Raw genomic sequence first — 22326 nt, forward strand, 5'->3', positions numbered from 1 at the left:
AAAAAGAATAATTCTAGAGGGGTAGCATATGATAGTTACGACTTGAAAGTTTTTCTCGTTATGGTTGATCTATGGAAAACAATAATTTAAGTGCATTTCTGTTTATCAAATTTGCATTTGCCTAAAACCAATACCATGAACAGAAAGAAAACAAAATTATGGTTGCTCTGTATTTTTTTCTTACCAGAACCAGCCTTACATATATTTTGGTGCTTACCATTGCATGGTCTTGTTTCCAAAGCCTGTTCTGGACAAAGATGTCGATTCTCTAAGTCCTGAATGATCACTGCTCTAGATCGGACTTGTACTCCTCCAAAACCAAGATCCTCACCATTAAAACAGGTTAGCTGGCAAAGGCTCCATTCTGACCACTCTCTCAAGTAACAGTCCCCTGTCAAAGAGCAGTTTTATAAGATGAATGATGTTTGTATGTGAAGAGTTTTTTACACTGAATATGTCTTTAAAATGTCCAAGTACACTTTCTTAATTTTCCTTCTTTTTAGTTCCTTTCATTCCTCTTTTTAAACTTGACTCATAGGGTAGAAAAGATAACATTTTGATACTATCTGAATGTCTGTGTTGTAGAAAATATTATAAAGATTATACAAGGGCCACTTTGTTCTAAAGCAGTTTTAGTTTCTTGTAGTAGTCCCATGAGATCACACTCATTCTGAATCTCTTTGCAATGCTCTACCCAATGCCTAGATTTTTGTACATTTTAAGATAAGTATGTCTTACACTAAATTTACATATTTTTTTCAATTCATCTTTGATCTTAGAAAACATTTTCTAGTATTAAGAAGATTAATTATTATCTTTCTCTAAATAGACATAGAAGAAACTGATGGAAAATCCTTTGAAAGAAAGGAAAATGGGAACATGATTAAAATGTCTGTTCTTGTTATTTCATGTTAGGCTAATAGACCTGTAGAATTCTGTAGTGTAAAACTGAAAAATAAAATTATACTAATGACACTAATTAGCACAATCAGCTACAGAACATTTAAGGAAGATCTGAGGCACAACACAAAGAAACCATTTTGTTAAAACTGCATTTGAAAATGGGACTAGACTGTGCACAAACTCATAAATAAACCTCTTAGTTCTCATTATTTCAGAGAGAAAGCCATTAAAAATTCATGCTACCTTGCATTATACTGATGACAGATATAATCAGTACTGTGTTGACCGGATGCCTGATTAATGAAGGAATTTTATTTGCCAACCTTAGGAAAGCATGCAAAGAAATGAATAATTGACGAACTGATGTATACATAATAGGAAAACAAGTAGTGATTTTTGGAAACATTAGCTGGAGCGTATCATTAGCACATCCCCACAGGGCAATTATTCTTGCTGGCTAAATGTGAGATTGTTGAAGAACAGGTCCCTGCTCAGCAAAATTTTTAAAGCAATCAGTAAGCAGCTATATATTTTTTATAAAATTCACTAATATGAAAACATAACTACGGTCTTTGTATTCTTCCAGTTTCCATTTAAGAAGTAAAAATACATGAGAATTATGCAATTGGAATGCCAGTGATGGAAATCTCTTCATTTTTTATTGATTTCTATTTATTGAGACAACTTTACCTTCAGCTCAGTCTGAAATGAACTGGGGAAAGAGGAGAGTTTCAATAGAATGAAAATAGAGTACTGGTATGAAATGACAACTACATTAGTACTGAAGGAGTTTATCACCTCTTCTGAAGATTCATCATTAATAGCTACTAAACAACAGCAATATACTTCAAATTCTACAAGTAAGTGTTTGGAATGAACTGGAATGTTCTTACTGGAAATTAAACAGCTCTTATATGCTCTTAATCCTTCTTATTATGAGCATCATGGACCTGATCATTCAAACTGCTCCTTTAGATTCAGTTCACAAAGGCAATAATAGTGCATGTCACATCCAGAGAGCTAAACAACTAGAGGCACTCATGTTTTCTCAGATATCAAAACTTTAGTTTCATTTGGAATAGAACCTTTAAAGAAAAAAAAAAGATGCCTTAGCTTATCTTCCTTAGACACCCATAAAATGCATCAAGTTTTTAGCCACTGGTAAAAGTATTAATAAAGTTGTTAGATAGTCTACACACTTAACAATAATATTTAGCTGTAAACCGACACCTTTTCTTATACATACAGGTGTTAATTCAATAGATTTTGTGCAAAAAAAAAAAAATATATACATCCTAGATACAACCTGTGACAGAGAGATCATTTCTTTTATAAACTTAAAATCTAGTATTTTTTCTAATTGATTTATTGTCATGAAGCCACTCCTAAAAAGTAACTCTGTTGGTCATATGATGAATGAATCCAATGAGTAAAGCAGATGAAAAAGATTCAATTGCCTTTGGCTAATTCTAGGCCCTAATAGCTATAATGACACCCAACCAATCTTGAAATGCAACATTTATTTGAACAGCTTTGTTACCTGGACAAGGGAAAGTGCAGGTTTCCTCAAGTATTATCTTCTTATCACCATCTATAATAGGCTCTATTTCTCCACAGAATTCCTCATCTACTACTTTGCCAACATCTTCAATGGATCCATCATAAACCACACAGGAGATGTTCCTCACTCGTGTTCCCTCTCCACACTGAGCATCCTACAGAAAGAGAACATATATTGATTAATACTGAACAGAAGAAAGTACCAAAAGACTACATCTGAGTTACAAGTCACTCTATCTCCTAATTTTTTTGCTTAACTACTTATTCATCCAAATAACGAGAAAAAAAAGACAAAAAAGAGAAGATATGGTTCATTACTTCTGAAACAAAAAAATCCCCAACCCAAAATTTCTGGTGACTAAATTACAGAGCTAATTATGCCTTTGAATTGCAACCAGAGCAGTATGTCAAGTGAAGATATTTTCTAATATGTGAAGATTTTTCTACTGATATTCTTTTACAATAGAAGTATTTAAATTAGCAAAGATGTTGCTCAGGTACCAAAGTTTACATTTATACTCTGAATATCTGTAGGATGCTGTTGCATCCATTGATAAATATAAAACCTAAGGAAAAAAACAAACTTTAGTTTTTGTATAAGAGAGGTGGAAGCAAATTATTTAAACAGTTGATAAGGAGGTATACAGGCATATCACAAATATGCCTGGATCCACATGTTCCATAACTTCTAAGTCCCATATGGCTTTTACCTCTACTTTGCATGTAGACCATTGACCATATTGCCATCGATAACAAGGTTTTACTGGACAAGGTTTGAATTGCTCCATCTGAGAAGGACAAGGTCTCCCATCACCCTGAAATGGCTGATTTATGGTTCTTCTTCGGATCATTTTTCCTGTAACAAAAACCAGCAATATAACCAACAACAAAGTGGTTAGAATGATTTATTCCTCAAGATGGTTCCATTTTGCTGAAAAGTATTGTGTTTGAATAAAGCATTTTTTTCCAGATTTGACAAAATTAGTTATAAAGCTCATCTGTTGGCTCTTGTCTGTAATGTCAATTCATATTTTCCAAGTCAGACACTTTATATTCTGTCATTTGTTTGTAGTGTAAGAAATGCAGGAGGATGCCTGATTAGGATTGCTCCTGTAACAGCAAACAAAAGCAGTAATTTCCTAGTTCAGAAGCCTGAAGAAAAATATTCTTTATGAATGTGACAATATGTTTGTACATTTCAGTGGAGACTCCTGCTCCTCATCTGGAGCTTTCATGCTGTGTTCTTCCCTCAGTTAACACAGAAACATCTGTCCCATAATTCTCTGATCCCAGCAAACAAGAACTTGCAACTTTCTGTCATTGTCTGTGTGAGAAACAATACACGCAGATTTTGCAGGAAATGGGAGGATTCTTCACTCAGGCCCAAAGAAACTTAAAATACAATAGGCTTATCCAACAATTATCTCCTCTTCAGTCGTGATATGCTACCCAGCTTCACTGAGATACAGGTTCTATTTCAAATACTTCTATAAACTGAAAGAGGAAGTCTCAGTCTTTAAAATATGCCAAAGGTATGTACTGACCTGTAAGGCCACATGTTTGAGAGCACTCAGACCAAGTGGACCAGTCAGAGAGCTGACAGTTCACAGGACATTCCACCACGCAGGACATATTCATTTGCCATGTCTTTTCCAAACCAAGCTGAAAGAAAATGTTGAATGGTTAGCACAAAACTCCAGGCCTGTATCATCAGTGCAAGGTAAAAAGTAAAGTAACTAGGACACCTAAAATTCTCACTTCAAGACAGCCCTAATGCATATACTGATCTTTATGTACATGCATAAATCCCATTTTCATCAATCATTTTCTAAACTAGAACCTATAAATGGAGGGCTTCATCTCTAAATGTTACTTTTTACAAAACAATTTATGAACTATTTTGAAACAGGAATGCAAAAATACTGAACACCTATTAATAAGTGAATTGAAGTGATACTAGAAGCCAAGTTCAAAACTAGCAAAAGGAGGAGGATGAACACGTATTGGGTATTCAGATATTCAGAAGATGTTGCAGATGCTGAAAGTTTACAGGAGCTCAGGAGAGACTGAACAATTGGGAGAGAAATCTGAAGGCTTAAACACACAAAAAACCCATCAGGCAAATGCAGTTCAAGAGCTGAAAATGGGTGGAAGCTGTGAAAGGAGTAGGTGGAAACTCTTATATGTTGGTGCTTCTTACTCATTCCTTACTAATTCTATTCTATTCTTTTCTACCATGCTGTTCATACAAAGATATTGACATGACACTGACAACAATTTTTCCAAAAAATATACATATTTGTATTTTTTTCTGAAAAACTTTGCAAAAAAACCAGAATCCTCTTAACATCCATCAAGTAAAAGCTCCAGTTGCTGGAGGAGTCTGAGAGAAGGGGACAGAGAAATTAACCTCAAGACTCAAGTTTTCCCAAAAATATATTCTGTTCTGTGTTTTTCTCCAGGTATGATTGAGCCCAACACCCCATCTCGGGGAAGGAAGAGTTTTATAATCATGCTTGGGACATGGCACAACAACAATATGCTCCTTTGGTCTGATCCTGGACAGCCATTTCTATGTTCTTATAAACTCACATGCTCCAGATTTTCCCCGTCCATCTGAGGAAAGAGATATTCTCACCAACACACATGAGAATATATGATGCAAGATGAAATGTGACTGATGACAAAAATATATTAGCATAATAACGCCTGCATCCTGCACAGCTGAGTGAAAAGGGCAGGTCAGTTATAGGGTGTATGATCTAAAGTGTGAAAGAAAAATCAGTCCTGCCAACATGAACAGATCTACAGCTTTCCAGCACAAAGGACCGTCCCCTTCACTGGACCTCACCAGCAGACCTTGATCATCAATGAGGCATTTCAGAATCCTAGGCAGTTGTGAATATCTTTAACTAGAAAAAATCTCCACCTAGTTTAAAAAAAAAAAAGAAAAAAAAAAAAAGCAAACTAGACATTTCAAAACCTATTAGTTTTAATGACTGGAAAATTTAATGATATAAAACCAGCATTTAAGACTTTAAAAAGGAGATAAACCCACTCTTTCCTACCAAACACAAGCACAAATCAATAATTAGGCACAACATTAATATGTCCTTCATAAATAAACTACCACAAGTACCGAAAATATCTTCTCCTGATAGACTCACTAAGTTTTAAATTTGCTTTTGCAGTACCATTTATTGAGACAGATGAGGGTTTAGACCTCTGTTTGCTTTTATACATCAAAGAATGAGGTCTTGGTGGTTCAGTATAGCCTTGATTATACAGCTATCACACACAGACAACACCTGAAACCTTTGGATAATCTGGAATTTGGATGATTAGGAAGCTAGAGAACCCTGTTTGAAGTCCATATTTGGGTCAAACCTTCTGAGCAAAGGCTTTAAAGCCTGCTGAATTGATTCCTGCCAATTATAGAAACATGACTGCTCTCTTTCAAGACTGGTCTTCTCAGCTGGACTTTAGCAGCTCAAGAGGGAAAAGCCCAAGAAAGATATTAACAGTGAAGAGGAGAAAGCTGAAGGCCAGATTACCCACAGTGACCTCCTATTTGCATGTCTTAGATACTGAAGTGCTGCTTAAATAGATCTGGGGAACAACTGACAGGTTGCTGTTCAATAGTATTCACATATTCCTTTTTCATTCCTCTCCTTCCTTGAACTGATGAATCACGATTCAACTTGAAGAGCTTAGAAAATATTTGAAAAAGTGTTCAATAGCTTCCTGACCCTAAAGCTTTTGCTCTGGATGCACTGTGGTTTCTGATTCAACAACGTCAAGTACTGAAAGCTACCCCTGTGCGCTCTGTGCTTCTGGTCACACATGCCAGGGGCAGCAGGCTGCCACATCAGCATGCTCCTTAAATCCTGTGATCCACAAGAAGTACCTGTACTCATTTATGGAAATGTTTGGCATCAAAGATTAAACCCTGCTGCTGGAGGTTAATCATGTAATCTGACAAGCAGCCTATTCACCAATAATCCAGCAAAGTCTGCTTTTTAATGCAGACACAATTGCTAGTTTCTAGGCTTTTCTCATCTTTAGTTAATGGTAAATGAAGGAAAATAAGTCTATAAAAATGAATATGAACAGGATCTCATTGCTTTAGGTGATTTAATTTTTAAATATTCAAAGAAAGAGAAGTCAGCTCTTGTGATAAGTAGAAACCAAGTAATCCAGTATTACTACGCCTTGAGAGTTTGAAGATAACTACATTAACATAACCAGGACTTGGAAATAAGCTCTGGAAATTGTTTTATCTTAACAGTAATCAGGATGACTGGCTACCTTCTTTAGCTGATCAACTCAAATAAACACAAGATCATATGGACACATAAGGAAATCAGAACACAGGGGCTCAGATGGAATGTTAGCATTTAACTCTGCTGATGCTCATACCTGGACATGGTTATAGACAAAATTCAGCATGAAGGGTTTTTTTTTATATATGGCTTTATTACTTTCTTGAACTATATATCATATAGAAACTCACTGCAATAATGAGTCTTAATTTCTTAGGGATCAGTGTAGGTTTATCTATTATGAGCTCTCTTCTTTGCATATAATAATAAGAAACATAATTCAGTAAATGTACCTACACATAAATTAAGCAAATCTTTACTCATACATCAAGCACAAAGTTTTATGATAGCCCAGAGAAAATTCATTAGCTAGGTCATTACAAAATCACTTCATATTTCTTCTATTTATTTACTTTTTCAACCACATGCACCTTATTTTAAACTTCACTTAATATTTCTGCACTGCACTTACAATGCGAAAACACAGTGGAAACTCCCACCCTGAAGGATCATTAGCAAGAAGTGTATAGTATGTATTCACATTTTGATAATTTCTTGAATACTCTCCTCTCATGACCTGCAAGGTCACAGAGTTGGCTTTCACATCTTTAGAGTGAAGGGTCTGTTAAGATCCGAACAGCTTGGCTTTCCTGTTAATCAGGTTAACAGGTTTTACTCCTCAGTTATTGGATCAGCCCTTGACCTTGTTGGACCACTGCTTACACATCCATAATTCAACAAATAGTCTTAACTGTGTGACTAGGGAGTGGATCAGAGCTTTCGACAAGATGTATCTCTATATAATCTGTTGATAAATGCAGGACATCACTGCAGTTATTTATAGCAAGTAGCTCTTGAGATATCCTACTCTTGTCCTCATTATTCTTCTGAATAATAAACTTTCATTTCTTAAATGCAGGAAAGCTCCAGAGGTTTTCTGAAATCAGATTTCAGTGTAAAATGTAATAATTGCTTTAAATCTTTGCCTAACAGGAATAATTTCTTGGTTTTATAGCAGAAGAAATATATTTTCCCATAAAATCAAATAAATCATACTTCTTTCTGTTGAAATATTTATTTGGATGGATATTTTACATCATGTCTTGGTATTAATTAATCAATATAGCAACCTCTTAAAAATTACAGACATTTCTTTCTCTTTTCTAACACATTAAAACACTATAAAAAGTATTAACGCATTGCAGGAAACCAGTGCTGTCAAACTGGAAGTTTGTTCGAACATTTGCAAAACGGCTCTTTCAAAACTTAAGGGCTCCTGTCTGCCAGTTCTCCTTATATACTCCTACTTAATATTACACTCATGCTCCATGTTTTTTTTCATACTAGCTTGGGTATTTTTTGCATCACACAGCTGGATACAAGAAGTTAGCATTCAGCCCAGCTGCAGAATGACACATGAGAAATATTTTCCAACACATTGAGTAAATGATTGATACTGGCAGGTGTCCAAGACTCCACGCAGAAGTTGTATCAGATTAGAATTATGATTAGTATTCTGATTGAGATTTATTACCTTTATTCTACTTTATTAATTATTGTTTCTAAGTAATTTCCTTCAGGATATAATAATTAGCATATGTTCACAGAGGCACTTAAAAGTAACCAAAGGAAATAGTATAAAATCAGTTGATGGCTCGGTTCATTTCAGAGGTACTTAACAATCCATCAATAGTGTTGCAAAACATCTGGTGAAGATGCCATACAGCTCAGTTGGCTCATTATTAATTAGCACAATTAGAAGGGTGCTTTCTCACAGGTACCCACTCACCTCTTCACAGTATTTCAGGTCAACCGATTTGCCATCACTGCGAACGCAATCGAGCATCCGCGTTTTGATACCGCTGCCACAGACAGCCTTCTCGCTGAGCTGACACGTGCTCCAGTCTGCAAAGGAGGAATTCATTAGCATTGCAGACTTTCAGATAGAATTCATAATGATTCAGTCTCCCACCTAATTCTGATGGCCTAAAACAACCCCACAAGCAACTTTTACCCATGCAAAGGCTCACGGAGCCCAGCTGCTACACATTTTTGGAAACAATGACCTTTACTGCAAATAGTCAATGTCATGGTACCTTCCTGAAAAGTGCATATTTGGTTTTGTCTGCATGGATTTTGAGTACATCACAAAATTATATGAGAAATACTTTTCCTGGAGTTACAGTGTGCACACTTCACACGCAAATTCTCAATTTAATATTTTATCTGGATCAAACAGCCAGAATCAGTTTTCAATACAAGTTTCGCAGCTGTGTCTTGGTAAGAATGGAAAGCAGAAAAATCCATCCTGTAAGGTGAATGGAAATGAGCTATAAGATGTGGTCCCAGGCTGTCACTATAACACGAATACCTGTCACATTGTAGTCATAGTGGTAGCAGTTCTTGTTCAAAGTGCAGGCTTCTGACTCGGTGGCAGCAGGACAAGGCTTTCCATCATCTGGTTGTCTAAGGCATTCAGCTGACCTTTCACGGACACTGCTTCCATTGCATGGCTTGAAAGTAAGATTGGAAACAGCTTAAATATTTTGGCACCCTGATACCTCTTTATGCATCAATACAACAACCTTTTAAGTAATCTCTTCACAAAACACAAGTGTAAAATAACAGGTTCCTGCTAATGTATAAGAGAAACCCTTTTCTTTAACCAAATTTTTAACACCTTTCTATTTTCCTAAGCAAAGTATATTTCAGTATCAGTACTTTGGAACTATTTCACTCATAAACAGGATATTGAGATGCTCACTTTCCAAATGGTACAATGCAGTGCACCAAAGCCTCTCAGAGATCTCAAAACACTTTTTGGCAGTTTTTTTTTGTTTGGTTTTTTTTTGACATTTCTTTTTGAAATTCCTGTCAGGGAGGAAGGAGAGAGGGGACTCAAAATTACTTTTCTATACTCAGTCTTGATCTGCAGACTTTGTCACTTGTACCAGGATAGTGACATTTTTAGTTCAGTGACTCTGCTGCTATGCAGAGACTCAGAGCTAGGCTGAAAGACAAACTCACAAGCCACTGCCAAATCTATTCCACCACACAGAAGGCACCCCACACTGGGAGGAGTGACCAGTGGGCACATCTAGTCTGCGTTCTGGAAGAATTTAGCTTAATGGAAAGTACTGTCACACTTCATTTGCAGCCAACACAAAACAACCCTAATGACACTATATATAGATATTTACAGGTGTAATCAATTCAGCATCTTTGCAAAACACATCATACATACACTTTTAAAGTATCCTCTCAAAACTCTGAATGTGGCACTTTGGTATACTTCTTACCAAAGAACACTGAGACCATGATCCCCATTCAGACATAACACAGTCCTCAGGACATGGCAACGTGCATTTTCTAGCACCAAGTGGCATATCTTCAGGATCACACAGATAGTCTTCTACTGTGTCAGAAGGACCATCCACAGTGTTTAGCATGCACCTGGAAAAAAGAACTGCACATAAACTTCACTTGCCATGGATTTTGTAGGGTATGTGTTCTATAGTATTCTGAGGCATTTTAACATTTTGTCAGCACATAAACGAAATAAGTATTGATCTATGAATACCCAAGAAAAGCTGAAGAGTCAAAAACAATCCTTGTTTTCACAGATGACAGCTGTGAAGGCATATATATAAGGCATACACATAATTTAGACAATCCCTATCAGTGATTTCCTGGGAGCCCCTGGGCAGGTGATTTGCTTGACATTAGCTAACCTCTAAACTGGAATAATGCAAATCACCTGTTGTTTAGACATATTTTGTGCATACTTTAGCTGGTAACTTTAAATCCAGAACTATTAAAACTTCAAAAATTTTATATTCTCAGTATTAATCCTTAATTTACACAGATGCCTTTTAATTACCAATAGATTAAATTAGGAATCAAGGTCTATAGCCATAACAAGTAGGCAGAGTCATACTGCACTCCCTGAATCTATTCTGATTTATATCAGTCAGGCTCCAGATCTGGACTCAACACTAGGCATTACATAGAATTACATCAAATAAAATACAGCCAAAACAGAAAGTGAAGGTTCTTTAAAGTGAAGGAATAGCAATATTGTTTTACCTGACTTTCCTTGTTTGAACACCTTCTCCACAATTCTCTTTTAAGTCCACGTTGGTGACCTTGCAGACACTCCAGGGCTCAGTTACCCATATGTACTGGCTGCAGTCACTGTGGCAGGGGACTACCTCATACACCTGGAATCCACATTCAGTGTCAGTTTTGGTGCACACAAGTAAGATAAACATGCAAAAGTGATCATACAGAAAAAAACATTATTGCTCTTGGGAAGAATAAATATGTACTTGATTATTTAGGCACTATAGTAATAATACAGATTAAATACTTGCTAGAAAACTACTGAAATAACAAAAAGACAGAAGCTATCGAATGCTGGATTCTCTGGTTTTCTCTGCCACAAAGCCCATGCTGCGCCATTTCCACCAAAAACATCAACAGAACTAACATAAAGGCTAGCTCATGAGTACAACTTTTTAAAAATGCTCTTCAAACTCTGCTAGCACTTTAGCTCTGTCCTTCATATCTCTTCTCTATGATTCCATCCCCCTATTATATTATTATCCCAGTTATTAGTTGTGGGGGTTTTCTATCACTAAGGAGACGTGACCTCAAGAGAAAGTATATAAATATATACTGATTCACTTTATTTATTCATTGTGTATGCTTAAAATCACACTAATGTATTTGTGTACCAGAACTAGTATGATGTTTAGATTTGAATGTAAATTTTTAAATGGCATCTCATAGAGCAATTTCTACAGTGTTCCATGTATTGACCCAAACACACATTAAAAAAAATGGGATAGACAGCACATGTTGAACAAGAAGCATATGTTGAGCTTAAATCTTTATTTTATAAACACTTACCTGTGCCTGAAGAAAGTATTTTCATGAACCCAAAAGAAAGAAAAAAAGCAAAGAGAAAAAGTTAGAATTATTAGAGTGAAGCATAGGTACTTAAATGGCATAAATTTAGCTTTTCTTATAGACAATATTCTGTTACTTCTGCAAAGAAAAAGGGCATTAATTTCTCCTCTTGGACCTCCTTTGCAGTTATAAGGTAATTTGCAAAAAGTTTACCGTTGGGAGAAGAGAAATTTTATAAATTGCAGCTGGTGTGAAGAAACTGCATTACCTAGTCTCTTGGTTAGATAGTTGAACTGTTCTCCCTTTTTGCCTACAATGAGCATCAAACTTTTACACAGTAGGGAATCCAGTCTCTCTTAGATAAGAGAAAATCCTCAGTGTTTTTAGAGGACACTGGACTTCTCTATCAATTGAAGTTCTGACAGCATTAAGTGCGATAGATTCAAACAAATAAATTGAACTGTCAATTCTCATCCTTCCAAAGTTCCTAAGTCCTTCATGGAATATCTTAGGCATAAATTACTTAAAGCCCATTGCCTTGAAATTATATGAGCTAATTTGACATATCATTCTAGGTATCAAGTCAGCACAATCAAAACTGCTGGAAAATCTAAGACTCGTCTTAAACAAGCTCTTGATTTCTTTTCAGCAACTTTCTTGTGTAGAAAAAGATTGCTGATGATTTGATGGTTAACCTGCAACAAATTATCACAGAAAACAGAATGCCTTGGACACTAAATGTGTGGTCTGATATAATATCACTACGCAGCTGATCAGCCCATGCACAAGATCACCACCGTAGTCAACACACTTAGGCCTTCTCTGAACTACATTAACAATAAAAGGCATAATAGTGTGTGGTGAAAATGCATGTTAGGGAAGGTACTGGACTCTGTTGAAAATTTTTTCTTTAAAAGTCTTCTCCAGAATTTCCAAAATGAGTATAAGAAAGCCTTAATTCAGGGAAATGTCTATATGTCTGACCCTGGTTAGCATAAGAAGAAATACATAATCACCACACACTCAACAGCTTTTGCAGTAACATAAAATTTGAATATTTTAACAGAAAGCCAGAGGAGGACTTCATATTGCATTGCACATGTGAGTGGTGTTCTCCTGACCTTACTGGCATTTTTGTAGCTATGGCTGCAGGCCACAGCAGTTGGATGGTATAAGAATTGCACACCCATCCTACTCCTGATAAGGGGGAAAATAATGCTTGTAATCAATGAAAAGATGGATGTCCTTCATTTCTCTAACAGTCTCAAATTAGTCCCTTCATTTGAAACCATCTTATGGCCATTGACATGATTTTATATCAAACCTGACTCCATTATTACTGTAATTATGATGTCTTTTAGCCTATTGAAGTGAGTACTGAGCAAGCTTATTCAGTTGGAGTGTGGTTTGGGAACCACCCTAGCATGCATGATCCAGGAGGAAAGACATTGAGTGACACATCCAGCTTTCAGTGTGCTCATCCTTCTTCAAATCACAGGCACACATGTCAGCCCTGAGAGACACTGAATGACTTCTTAACAAGGTCTTAAGGATTTTATTGCAGCGTTTCCCTAGCCTTACTATTAGAAAGTTTTCCCAAGGCTTAACCCAAATCTGCTTGCAGCAGTGTAAGCCCACTGCTTTTTATCCTATCCATGATGGCCATGGAAAATGGATTATTTCCTCCTTCTTTGCAACAGCCCTTTATGTATGTACTAGCAGACTGCCAGCATTCTCCTTCTCATCGCCAGTTCCCTGGGCGAGACAGCATGCTGTAGTTTTTCCCCAGGTTCATAATTCCTAGATGGCATCTTACAACATATTTCTTCTGTAATTCATAGTACACATACTTGTGGGCACCAAAGATCCAATTTTACTACTATGGGTCATATGTATGAAAAAAAGAATGTTAGATTATTAAATAATAAATATGTAACTTAAACACATTACACTGAATGATTATTGAATGATGACTCTGAAAAGTCAGTTCTTTTCCAGCTGAATGCTGGATCATATTTAGCTTAAATAACTAATTCAAAATTGGAATATCTGTTTATTTATCTGCGTGTTTCTGAATTGTAAGGGAACGTATTTTAAAATGAAAAATACAGGCTCTATATTTTTCAACATCCTTGCATTATCTTTGGAATGTCCTTCTCCTGAAATTACTATATTTCAATTTTATTTTTACAATAATTATATTTGGAATCAACTATTATTTGTCAAAGATCATGTAACCACAAATCAAATGAGTAAAAGTACCAGCAGAGGGCAATAGTGTTGCATAAAAGTGGCGAACAGACCTCCAGCAAAATCACCTTTGATGCAGAAAAATACAAGCCTATTATGTTCTACATGAATATTAAAGAAGGAAAAAGACTTTTGTATAGACTATAATTTGCTCCTATTGAAACACGTTCCTCCTAATTTAAAGCATATTTACAAGCTGACCCAAATCCAGCAACCCTCATTCTAGTTCGTATTGAGTTAAAGTAGATCACAAACTTGGTTTATTAGCTGCGGTTAAACACTTATGATTTTCTAAATTAGAACTAATTACATCCCCTAAAGTAGAAAATTAGATCAACAAGCCATTTCATTTTGTTCTAGCGAAATGTCAATAGGATGATATTAAGTACATGCATTTTTATTCAAATGTAAATTGAGAGCACATTTTTTAAAAAAAAAATCTTTGAATATTTACAGAAAAGACCATGTGGTTGTTTAACATGCCTCTGCAGACTAAATTAAATTCAACAGTAATATGAATATAAATCAACTTTGAAGAGCATAAGTTAATTGACAAGGAATGTTTTTCCTTTCTAAAACTCTCCAAGGAAGAGAGAAACTTCAGGGTTTAACTTGGGCTAGTGCTAAACTCGGTCCCAAAGACTAAATGCTTGTTAGCAGTCCAAGCCTTCCAGCACTCCCAGGGTGCTCTTGGATCACATTTTGTGGTTTAGTTTCACTTGAAGAGGATCCAGACTGTATGGTCAGACTGCTTCATGCTGCAATAGCAAGTGCAGTTTGTGGGACAGCTGGGAGACTGACTTTAGAATTGCATTTGTGACTGAACTGCACTGCCAGGGCAAGTGTACCCAAGAAGGTCAAGCTCCTGCCTGAGGAGAACCGACTAAGGGACACTGGGATGACTGTTTGAGAGTTTTGTTTTCTGATCTAAGGTGGTGAGGGAGTGACACTAAAAATCTTGCCAGTATGAGCAACTGTAACAAGACATTTTACCCCCTGTCATATATTAGAAGATTAGAAGTTTAGAAGGGATTATAAAGATCATCTAGTTCCAAGCCCCCTACCTTCCACTGGACCAGTTTGTTCAGAGCCCCATCCAATCAGGAACATTTCCAGGGATGAGGCATTCACCACTTCTCTGCTTAACCCATTCCAGGGCCTCATTACCTTCTGAATGAAGAATTTCTTCCTAATATATAATACAAATCTGCTCTCAGTTTGAAGCCATTCCCCCTTGTTCTGTCACTACATGGCTCTGTACAAAGTTTCTCTCCATCTTCCTCCGAGAATCCCTTCAGGTAAGAGATCTTTGGAAACAGTCTTCTAAATCTGCATGTAAGAGTGTTTTATTGTCTGCAATCTGCCGTACACAAAATATGCAAAATTCTTGCAGATGAAGAAGTAACTAAGACAGATCCTTTACTGCCTGAGGAACTCTAAACCAACACATACTCCTTCTACCTCCATCTGCTCCTTATGTTATACAGTTTTTCTACAACAAAAAAATACAGATAAAGGGGTTATTTGAACTTTTGAAAAATCTATATCAATAGTGTAAATATAAATCAAATTACCTGGTTGACATGATCTAGCTTTGGACAGGGTCTTCCACCATTGTAGGGTTTTTCACGAAGCCATTTAGACCGAACTTTTACTCCACTCCCGCAGGATTTACTACAGCGAGACCAGTTGGACCACTCACTGAGCTTGCAGTCTGAGGGACATGGAATAATACAGGCTTCCTCAATATACCCTAGATGAGTGGAAAAGAAAGTGAAATCTCTTCAGCATGTCAGTTTGCGACTTCTCCCTGAAGCCCTCGTCTGCTTCATTTAGATTCTCCAAAGTTTGACTTGACAGGACTGTGTGAATAGAGAGATCTCTTCATCATTAGGGATAAATTAAATTCTGCAGAAAATTGACACATATAGCTGGAGACTGTTAGAGAAGCAGCTGAGCATCCTCACTGCTCATCATCCTATCTGATTAGGATTCACACTCTCCAGATTTCAGCATTCAAACTTTCTGACAGCTACAGTGTAATTGACACTAACCATCTCTTGGCGGCATCATTCTTACTCTGTAAAATGATGTGTGTAAGTTTTTCAAGGAAAAAAGGTTTAATTAAGGGATACTCCACAACTGTATCAAGTAATTCAATTGCAGTTATACATCAAAAATCCAACTGAGAAGAAATGCATCTCGCCAGCCTGGAGCAAGGGAACTTAACACCTTGTGACCTTTCTAGGGCTAGAAAGAGAGAGTAGCCTGCCACATTAATGATCTGCCGATTAACAACCATCTGCCCCTAGCAGCACACTGAATAATTGCACTGAATGGAAAAGCAGATGTTTGTTTTGCTTAAGTCATTGGTCCAGAGAGGTTGGAAAGGGGTATGACATGGTCTGCAGGGAGTAACATGAGGCCTCAATTCACTGAATAAGTGAAAATGTCTTTCTTTTAAAAGCAACATATGCCATAGCTCAACATTATGTGTAATTTATTCCAATATTTAAGGGAGAAGCTACAATACATCAAATAAAAAGCTGGCCTTAACTGCATGCTGCATGTTTACTACAACAATATCCTGAACTCTCTTCTCCTCTTTCCCGTGTCAGATCTGCAAAGTACTTATCATTACCATTAGCATTAGCGTTACCATTGTTCACTTTGCAGATTAAAATCTTTGGTGGACTTAAACGTATATTAAAATATTTCATTAAAATATTTAATGAAAACAGTTGCAAAATTGGCACATGGTTAAGATCATCCTCAAAAGATTGCCATGGTTCACTAGGCTTCAAATGTTTCAATTTTTTGTCAGATATATAGAAATTTTTAAATTCAAAGGGGATCAATCTTTTCATCAGAGCTGAACTGTTTTTAACCTATGCTTCTTAGTAAAGTTGCTCTATCTCTTCTAAAAGGAGCCAATAACAACCAATCTCAAGGTCTGTAAAGAATCAAACCACTGAGATTTCAATTCTATATATCTATTTCTAGTTAATTTGTTGATTTAGATATAGTTAATTTGTTTTAGATAAAGAAAGTGATTAAAAAAAACCATACAGTATCATTTATATTATTTTATGGTGACATTCAGGTGAAGTTTTTATTTTGTATGGTTTTACTTTGTTTAGAAGTGTTAAATATTTAAATAAATCTAAAGAGCATATCCTGAACTTGAGCACTGTGAAACTACTGCTCACCAAAAGTGTCTTCCTTAAAATGACTAAAAAATTATTACCTTGAATTATAAGCATATTTATTAAATATCTGTTTCTATTTGAGCAACCAGTTCAGTGAAAGTGTATGAAGGGGACACTGTGAAAGACAAAATAAATTTTTGAGGATCATATCCCTGTATATAATAAGTGCTGACACAGATTGCCCTGCAGTGGTAGATGCAAAATTGATTAGGTTTCACCTTACCTGACATCTCTGAGTCCTAGAAATCTGATGCACCCTATATCAGAGCTCCATCCTGCACTGAAGTTTGATTGCATAAATACCAAAGCCTGTACTTGCACCAGAAATGAGCTTTCAACAAACCCTCTCAGGTGCTACACAAAATCAAGTACTCACACAATCAGGAAGCTACTGAATGAAAATGGAAAATAACCAAAGCAAGTTAAAATAAACAATTCTCTTCAAACAAGAAATGTTTTGTGATATTTCTTGGCTGATAGAACTAAGTGAAGATTTCATTGCTGTATGAAACTTCTGGTGATTCTGAAATGCTGCTTTTACTTTCAACATAACTTCTAAATACTGTTTTTCTGGAGAAATCTTTCTACTATAACACAGTTATGCCATTTACCATTTGTGAAATTTCTATCTCTGGTAATTAAGGACTGAAAAATCCAAATTCAAGTTGTTTTAAAGATCGTTAAGCAGGTAACTTTAACTAGTACAGGCTGCTTCAGGAGGACTTTATTTTAAAGTCCATAGACCTCTGAGATTGTCTTAGTAACTCTCAAAGGGATCTTCCCAGTCTTTGCCAAGTTCTCTGGGATACCACGGTATTTTGGGATTTTGATAACACTTTATAGCCTACCAAAAGGAGCCTGTCTGGAACATACTAAACTAAAATAGTTGACAAACTAGAAATTATTTTGTTTCATTTCCCTTCAATTCATGCAAACAAGGGCAAAAAGTTTAACTACATATTTAGAATCTTGCAGAGAGAAGTTGTATCAAATACATTATACTATATAGAATTTACAGGTAACATTTTAATTACCCTGAGCTATATTCCGAGTGATTCCACAAATTATCAAATGGAAAAGATTATCAAATTCCATATAATTGTCAACATTTAAATTACCCAAGTGATTCCATAAATTATCAAATGAAACTATATCACTGGAGAAACCTTTATACTATCCATGAAATATCAACATTGAGGTCAGCCACTAGAACTGCCTTACCATAGAATGCAAAGAAGGCAAACCAGCATCCTACTACAGATACAGAGTCCTACAAAGAGTTATAGCATGGAAAACTGCAACCTGTTGTTATGTGAATGCATTTTGTAGAGGATGCAGTGGTCCACATGAAACTATCCACACACTCTATAATGAAAAAATACTGAATTGCAATCTTATACTGGCTCTTTAATCCTGCAAGCTTCATGGAATGGCTTCTGTTCACCATACAGCTCTTTGCTGTGCTATCTCCATGATATCTGGCCTATGATGCTCTCTTCTCCCTCCTTCATATTTCTCAGAAAAGCATCAAGACCCAAACTGCACCTACAAAAGTTAAACAGCTGAACAAGAAGAATGGAAAAGACATGTTTATAAGAGAACAAGAATGGAGTCAATCAATGGAAGCACCAAAAAGGAGCTCTAACAACGTAGGATCACTTGGAGATTCTGGAAGTGTGGAGCATTTTTGGAGAGCAGAGAGAAAAACACTTATTCTTTTGTAAGATGCAAGACAATCATTAAAAAACGCCTAACCACCGGTATACTAACACTGTTAAGGGGGTCCACAAAGGAATTTCACAGCTTCTCCAAACAGACGGAAAAGAAAAGAAATCATTTTTGCCTATATCTAAGAATACAAGGATTAGATTATATACTAGAAAAATGTTCTTCACCCAGAGGGTGGTTGGGCACTGGAACAGGCTTCCTGGGAAAGTGGTCACAGCATGAAGCTTGACAGAGTTCAAGAAGCATTTGGACAATGCTCTCAGGTACATGGTGTGACTCTTAGGGTGTCCTCTGCAGGGCCAGGAGATTTGGACTCTGTGATCCTTGTGGATCCCTGCTATATCAGGATACAATTCTATGAAGTTACTTTTCATGGCAAAGGGTGAGAATTCAAAACAACAGAGGAGATGCAAAACAAAAGAGGGACTAAGGAGGAATAGAGGAAAGGGTAAGAAAAGCTAGTGAGAGGGAAAAGAAAATAAATGGCTTGGAACATAAAGTCAAGAGAATTGTAACAAGACACTACATGGAAACAAAGAAAGAAGAGAAAAGAAATAAACATCCTGCCAAAAGTAATATCTTGGTGAAGCACAAACAGAACAAAATGCTCTCAAGAGCTTACGCAGGCATTCTCTGGCCAGAGAGTGAAATGTAACGAAGAATGTTCTCACAAATCAAAATAGAGGACAAAGGGAAAAAAATACAAACACTGTGCTCTCTGATTTGCATTCCATATGTAATTAGTATGCAGAATGAAAATGACCTTGTTATATCTGACATCAAAAAGTTTTTGGCATATTCATCCCTTGGCATATATTTCGTCTCAGGGGCCTCAGTATTTTGCTCAACAGACTATTTAACATTTAGCTATTCTACTGGACTCCCTTAGAACTGAGGAAGAAGCAAACTTCAAATTGCTTACAGATAGTACTTTAGTCAAGAAAGAAGAGTGAATTAAAAAAATAAATTACTTGTTGAAAATTACTTGTTCCACTCCACTTACTACCTATCAAATGGTACTTTTCAGGAAAAGCTTCTCTGGGCTTGTCATCACCTCAGATGCCTTTCTTTGTGTATGAAGTCAGCATATTTTTTAGGGTGATTAAGGATGAACTCGTAAGTTCCTAGCAATCCTCCCTCAAATCCAAGAAAGCATATGTTCAGGAACTTTGAAAAGTTTACACTTGGTTGTTGTTGTTGTTGTTATTCTTGTTAAATTTCAGATGATTTTACTTGTAAACTGTTCACGCTGCAAAAATTTTAGCAAGTGAGAAGACAGAATGTTGTTATATAGAAAAATATTGAAATGAAGACACACCAGAAATACTACATGGAAATTACACTGGAGAAGCAGATACATAGTTTCTGACATGAAAAGGATGTGAAGGAGCCATTTTTAAACTTTCAGTATTATTTTCAGTTTGATCAAATCACCCTTGAAAAGGTGCTGCTCATGTGTGTGTTAGTACAGAACTTTATCACAGAAATAAGCCTCTAGGGCATGGGTAAGCATCTCTATGGTGGAATGTCACCCAATTAAATCCCACAGACTGGCTGGTTAATATAATTGCACCAAAAGTCATACCAGAGCTTTGAGGTTCAAAGAACAAGCAAGAAATTACCATGGTAAAATACAGTAGATGCAGAGAGAAGGATAGAATGAGAGCAGTGAAATGTCTATGAAGAGCTGAGGTGGTGAGGAGGGACAGTGAAATAGAAACCCAACTCTTTAAGGGCTGAAGATATGTTCTCAGGACATCAGCACATCAGCAGTTCACTTTTTTGCCTGCTGTTTCTCATCCTGACTGAAGTGTTTCACTGCATCACTTCCTTCTCCTCACAACATCTGAGCGATGTTGGAGAGATGGGACCGTGGTACTGTGGTACAGGGTGCAGACCTGCATGGTCCAGAGAGGTGTTGGAAAGAGCTGCCTGTATCTAAGGGCCTGTGTCTGTTCCCAGGGCAGTAGCTTCTCAATTATTTCAGCTCCTATAAGGCTGTGAAATGGGCAATTGTCTGTTATGAGTGAGAACATGACTATTCTGTCATTAAAGATTACAATTTAACCAATGGCTTTGAACCACTAGGAGTATGAACTGAACTCATTAGTAAAAAGGAAGAGTTCACCATCCCATTGCTAATTGGCTATAAAATCTGGACTCCTAGAGAAAAATAATTAAAAGATGTGATGGACAATTTATAAGGGAGGACTTTATTTGACTTCACATTTTCTCTAATGACAAAGCAGGATAAGTAGGCGGATATAAGACTTTTCTCCACACATTGCATGTGCAATGTGTAGGAACACACTGACTACTCCAGTTGAAGGGTGCAAACACAAACATCTCACAAAATGTTTATACTAACTCTTTTGTCCCTAGGACTGACAGAATTATGCTCCTACTTTCATGACTAAATGTCATGCTATGTTTCAAAGAAAAAATGGCTTATGTTGTTCTCACAGATTTTTTTTTTCCTCAGAAAATACAAAGTTCATAGATCTCATCTTCCAGGACAAAGAAATATACAAGTATTTGCATTTCATTTGTATCAGAAGATATGTGTTTCTAGAGACTATTCATATTTCTGTTGATCCATGGAAAGATATAATGAACACCATACGATTTTTTTCTTTTTTTTTCCCAGGATTACCCTTCAAAGGCTCAAAATCTGAGAGCAATTGTTCATGCTTAACTATCTCCTGCATCAGTAATTCTTCCTCTGGTGAACTAACTACAGCTCTTTGGATTGATGGATGACTGCTTTAAGACTGATGTCCTGTTGACAAGGCAGATGTGGAAGCACCAGAATTCAGAGGCCTAAGGTAGGACTTCTGGTGCAGGGCAATAGGTAACATATTGCTAGAGAACACATAGCATAAATATATATATTTAAAAAAAAATGAGAAAATATATAGGCTATGAAACAGTAAAGTGTTTTAATAACAATTTGAGAACCTAGGCTTACTACCACACTAGATTAGAATTTCCTAGGGGAAATATATTTACTTTTGAATAAAAATTCAACAGAAAGTCTCAATTAATTTTTAACACATTTTTTTCTGTATAAATTTGCATTGCTTCAGGTTAGACTATTGAAAGTGAAAAAACCACATCTAAAAATCCTAATAAAAGTGGATAAAGCAAGCTGTGACAGACATCTTGGACTCTATAGACTCTGTCATACCATACAAGATTTTATTTTTCTGCACATATAAGCAATTAAATACAAAATTCCTCCATTCACATTGATACTCCTAGCAGCTGTTGCAAAAGTATTCACTGATATGCAGATATTCCTCTCTAATCCTCCACATAAGCCTTGTAGCCACAGAGGGCTTTGTACAGTCAGCACAAATCAATGCATCTCATTTAATTAATGCTGAAGGGGGAAATAATCTCACACTAATAAGGCAGCAGACAAACTATCCTGACTGCTTGAC

The 22326-nt window shown here is 36.3% G+C and overlaps 1 protein-coding gene across 13 annotated transcripts in view; it reads right to left on the bottom strand.

Annotated features, from left to right (window-relative positions):
- THSD7A (thrombospondin type 1 domain containing 7A) overlaps nt 1-22326 on the bottom strand; it is a 267555-nt gene that overhangs the window by 13641 nt on the left and 231588 nt on the right. For all 13 annotated transcript variants that reach the window (XM_038128932.1, XM_038128935.1, XM_038128929.1 and 10 more), the window contains 10 exons: nt 15521-15699; nt 11697-11702; nt 10872-11005; nt 10085-10238; nt 9157-9298; nt 8575-8690; nt 4008-4125; nt 3174-3319; nt 2444-2618; nt 218-391 (listed from right to left, as the gene is read on the bottom strand). In XM_038128932.1, coding sequence (XP_037984860.1) covers nt 218-391; nt 2444-2618; nt 3174-3319; nt 4008-4125; nt 8575-8690; nt 9157-9298; nt 10085-10238; nt 10872-11005; nt 11697-11702; nt 15521-15699 — 1344 coding nt within the window. The remainder of the gene's footprint in view (nt 1-217; nt 392-2443; nt 2619-3173; nt 3320-4007; nt 4126-8574; nt 8691-9156; nt 9299-10084; nt 10239-10871; nt 11006-11696; nt 11703-15520; nt 15700-22326) is intronic.

The sequence above is a fragment of the Motacilla alba genome, chromosome 2, assembly GCF_015832195.1.
Source record: "Motacilla alba alba isolate MOTALB_02 chromosome 2, Motacilla_alba_V1.0_pri, whole genome shotgun sequence".
Taxonomy (NCBI): Eukaryota; Metazoa; Chordata; class Aves; order Passeriformes; family Motacillidae; genus Motacilla; species Motacilla alba.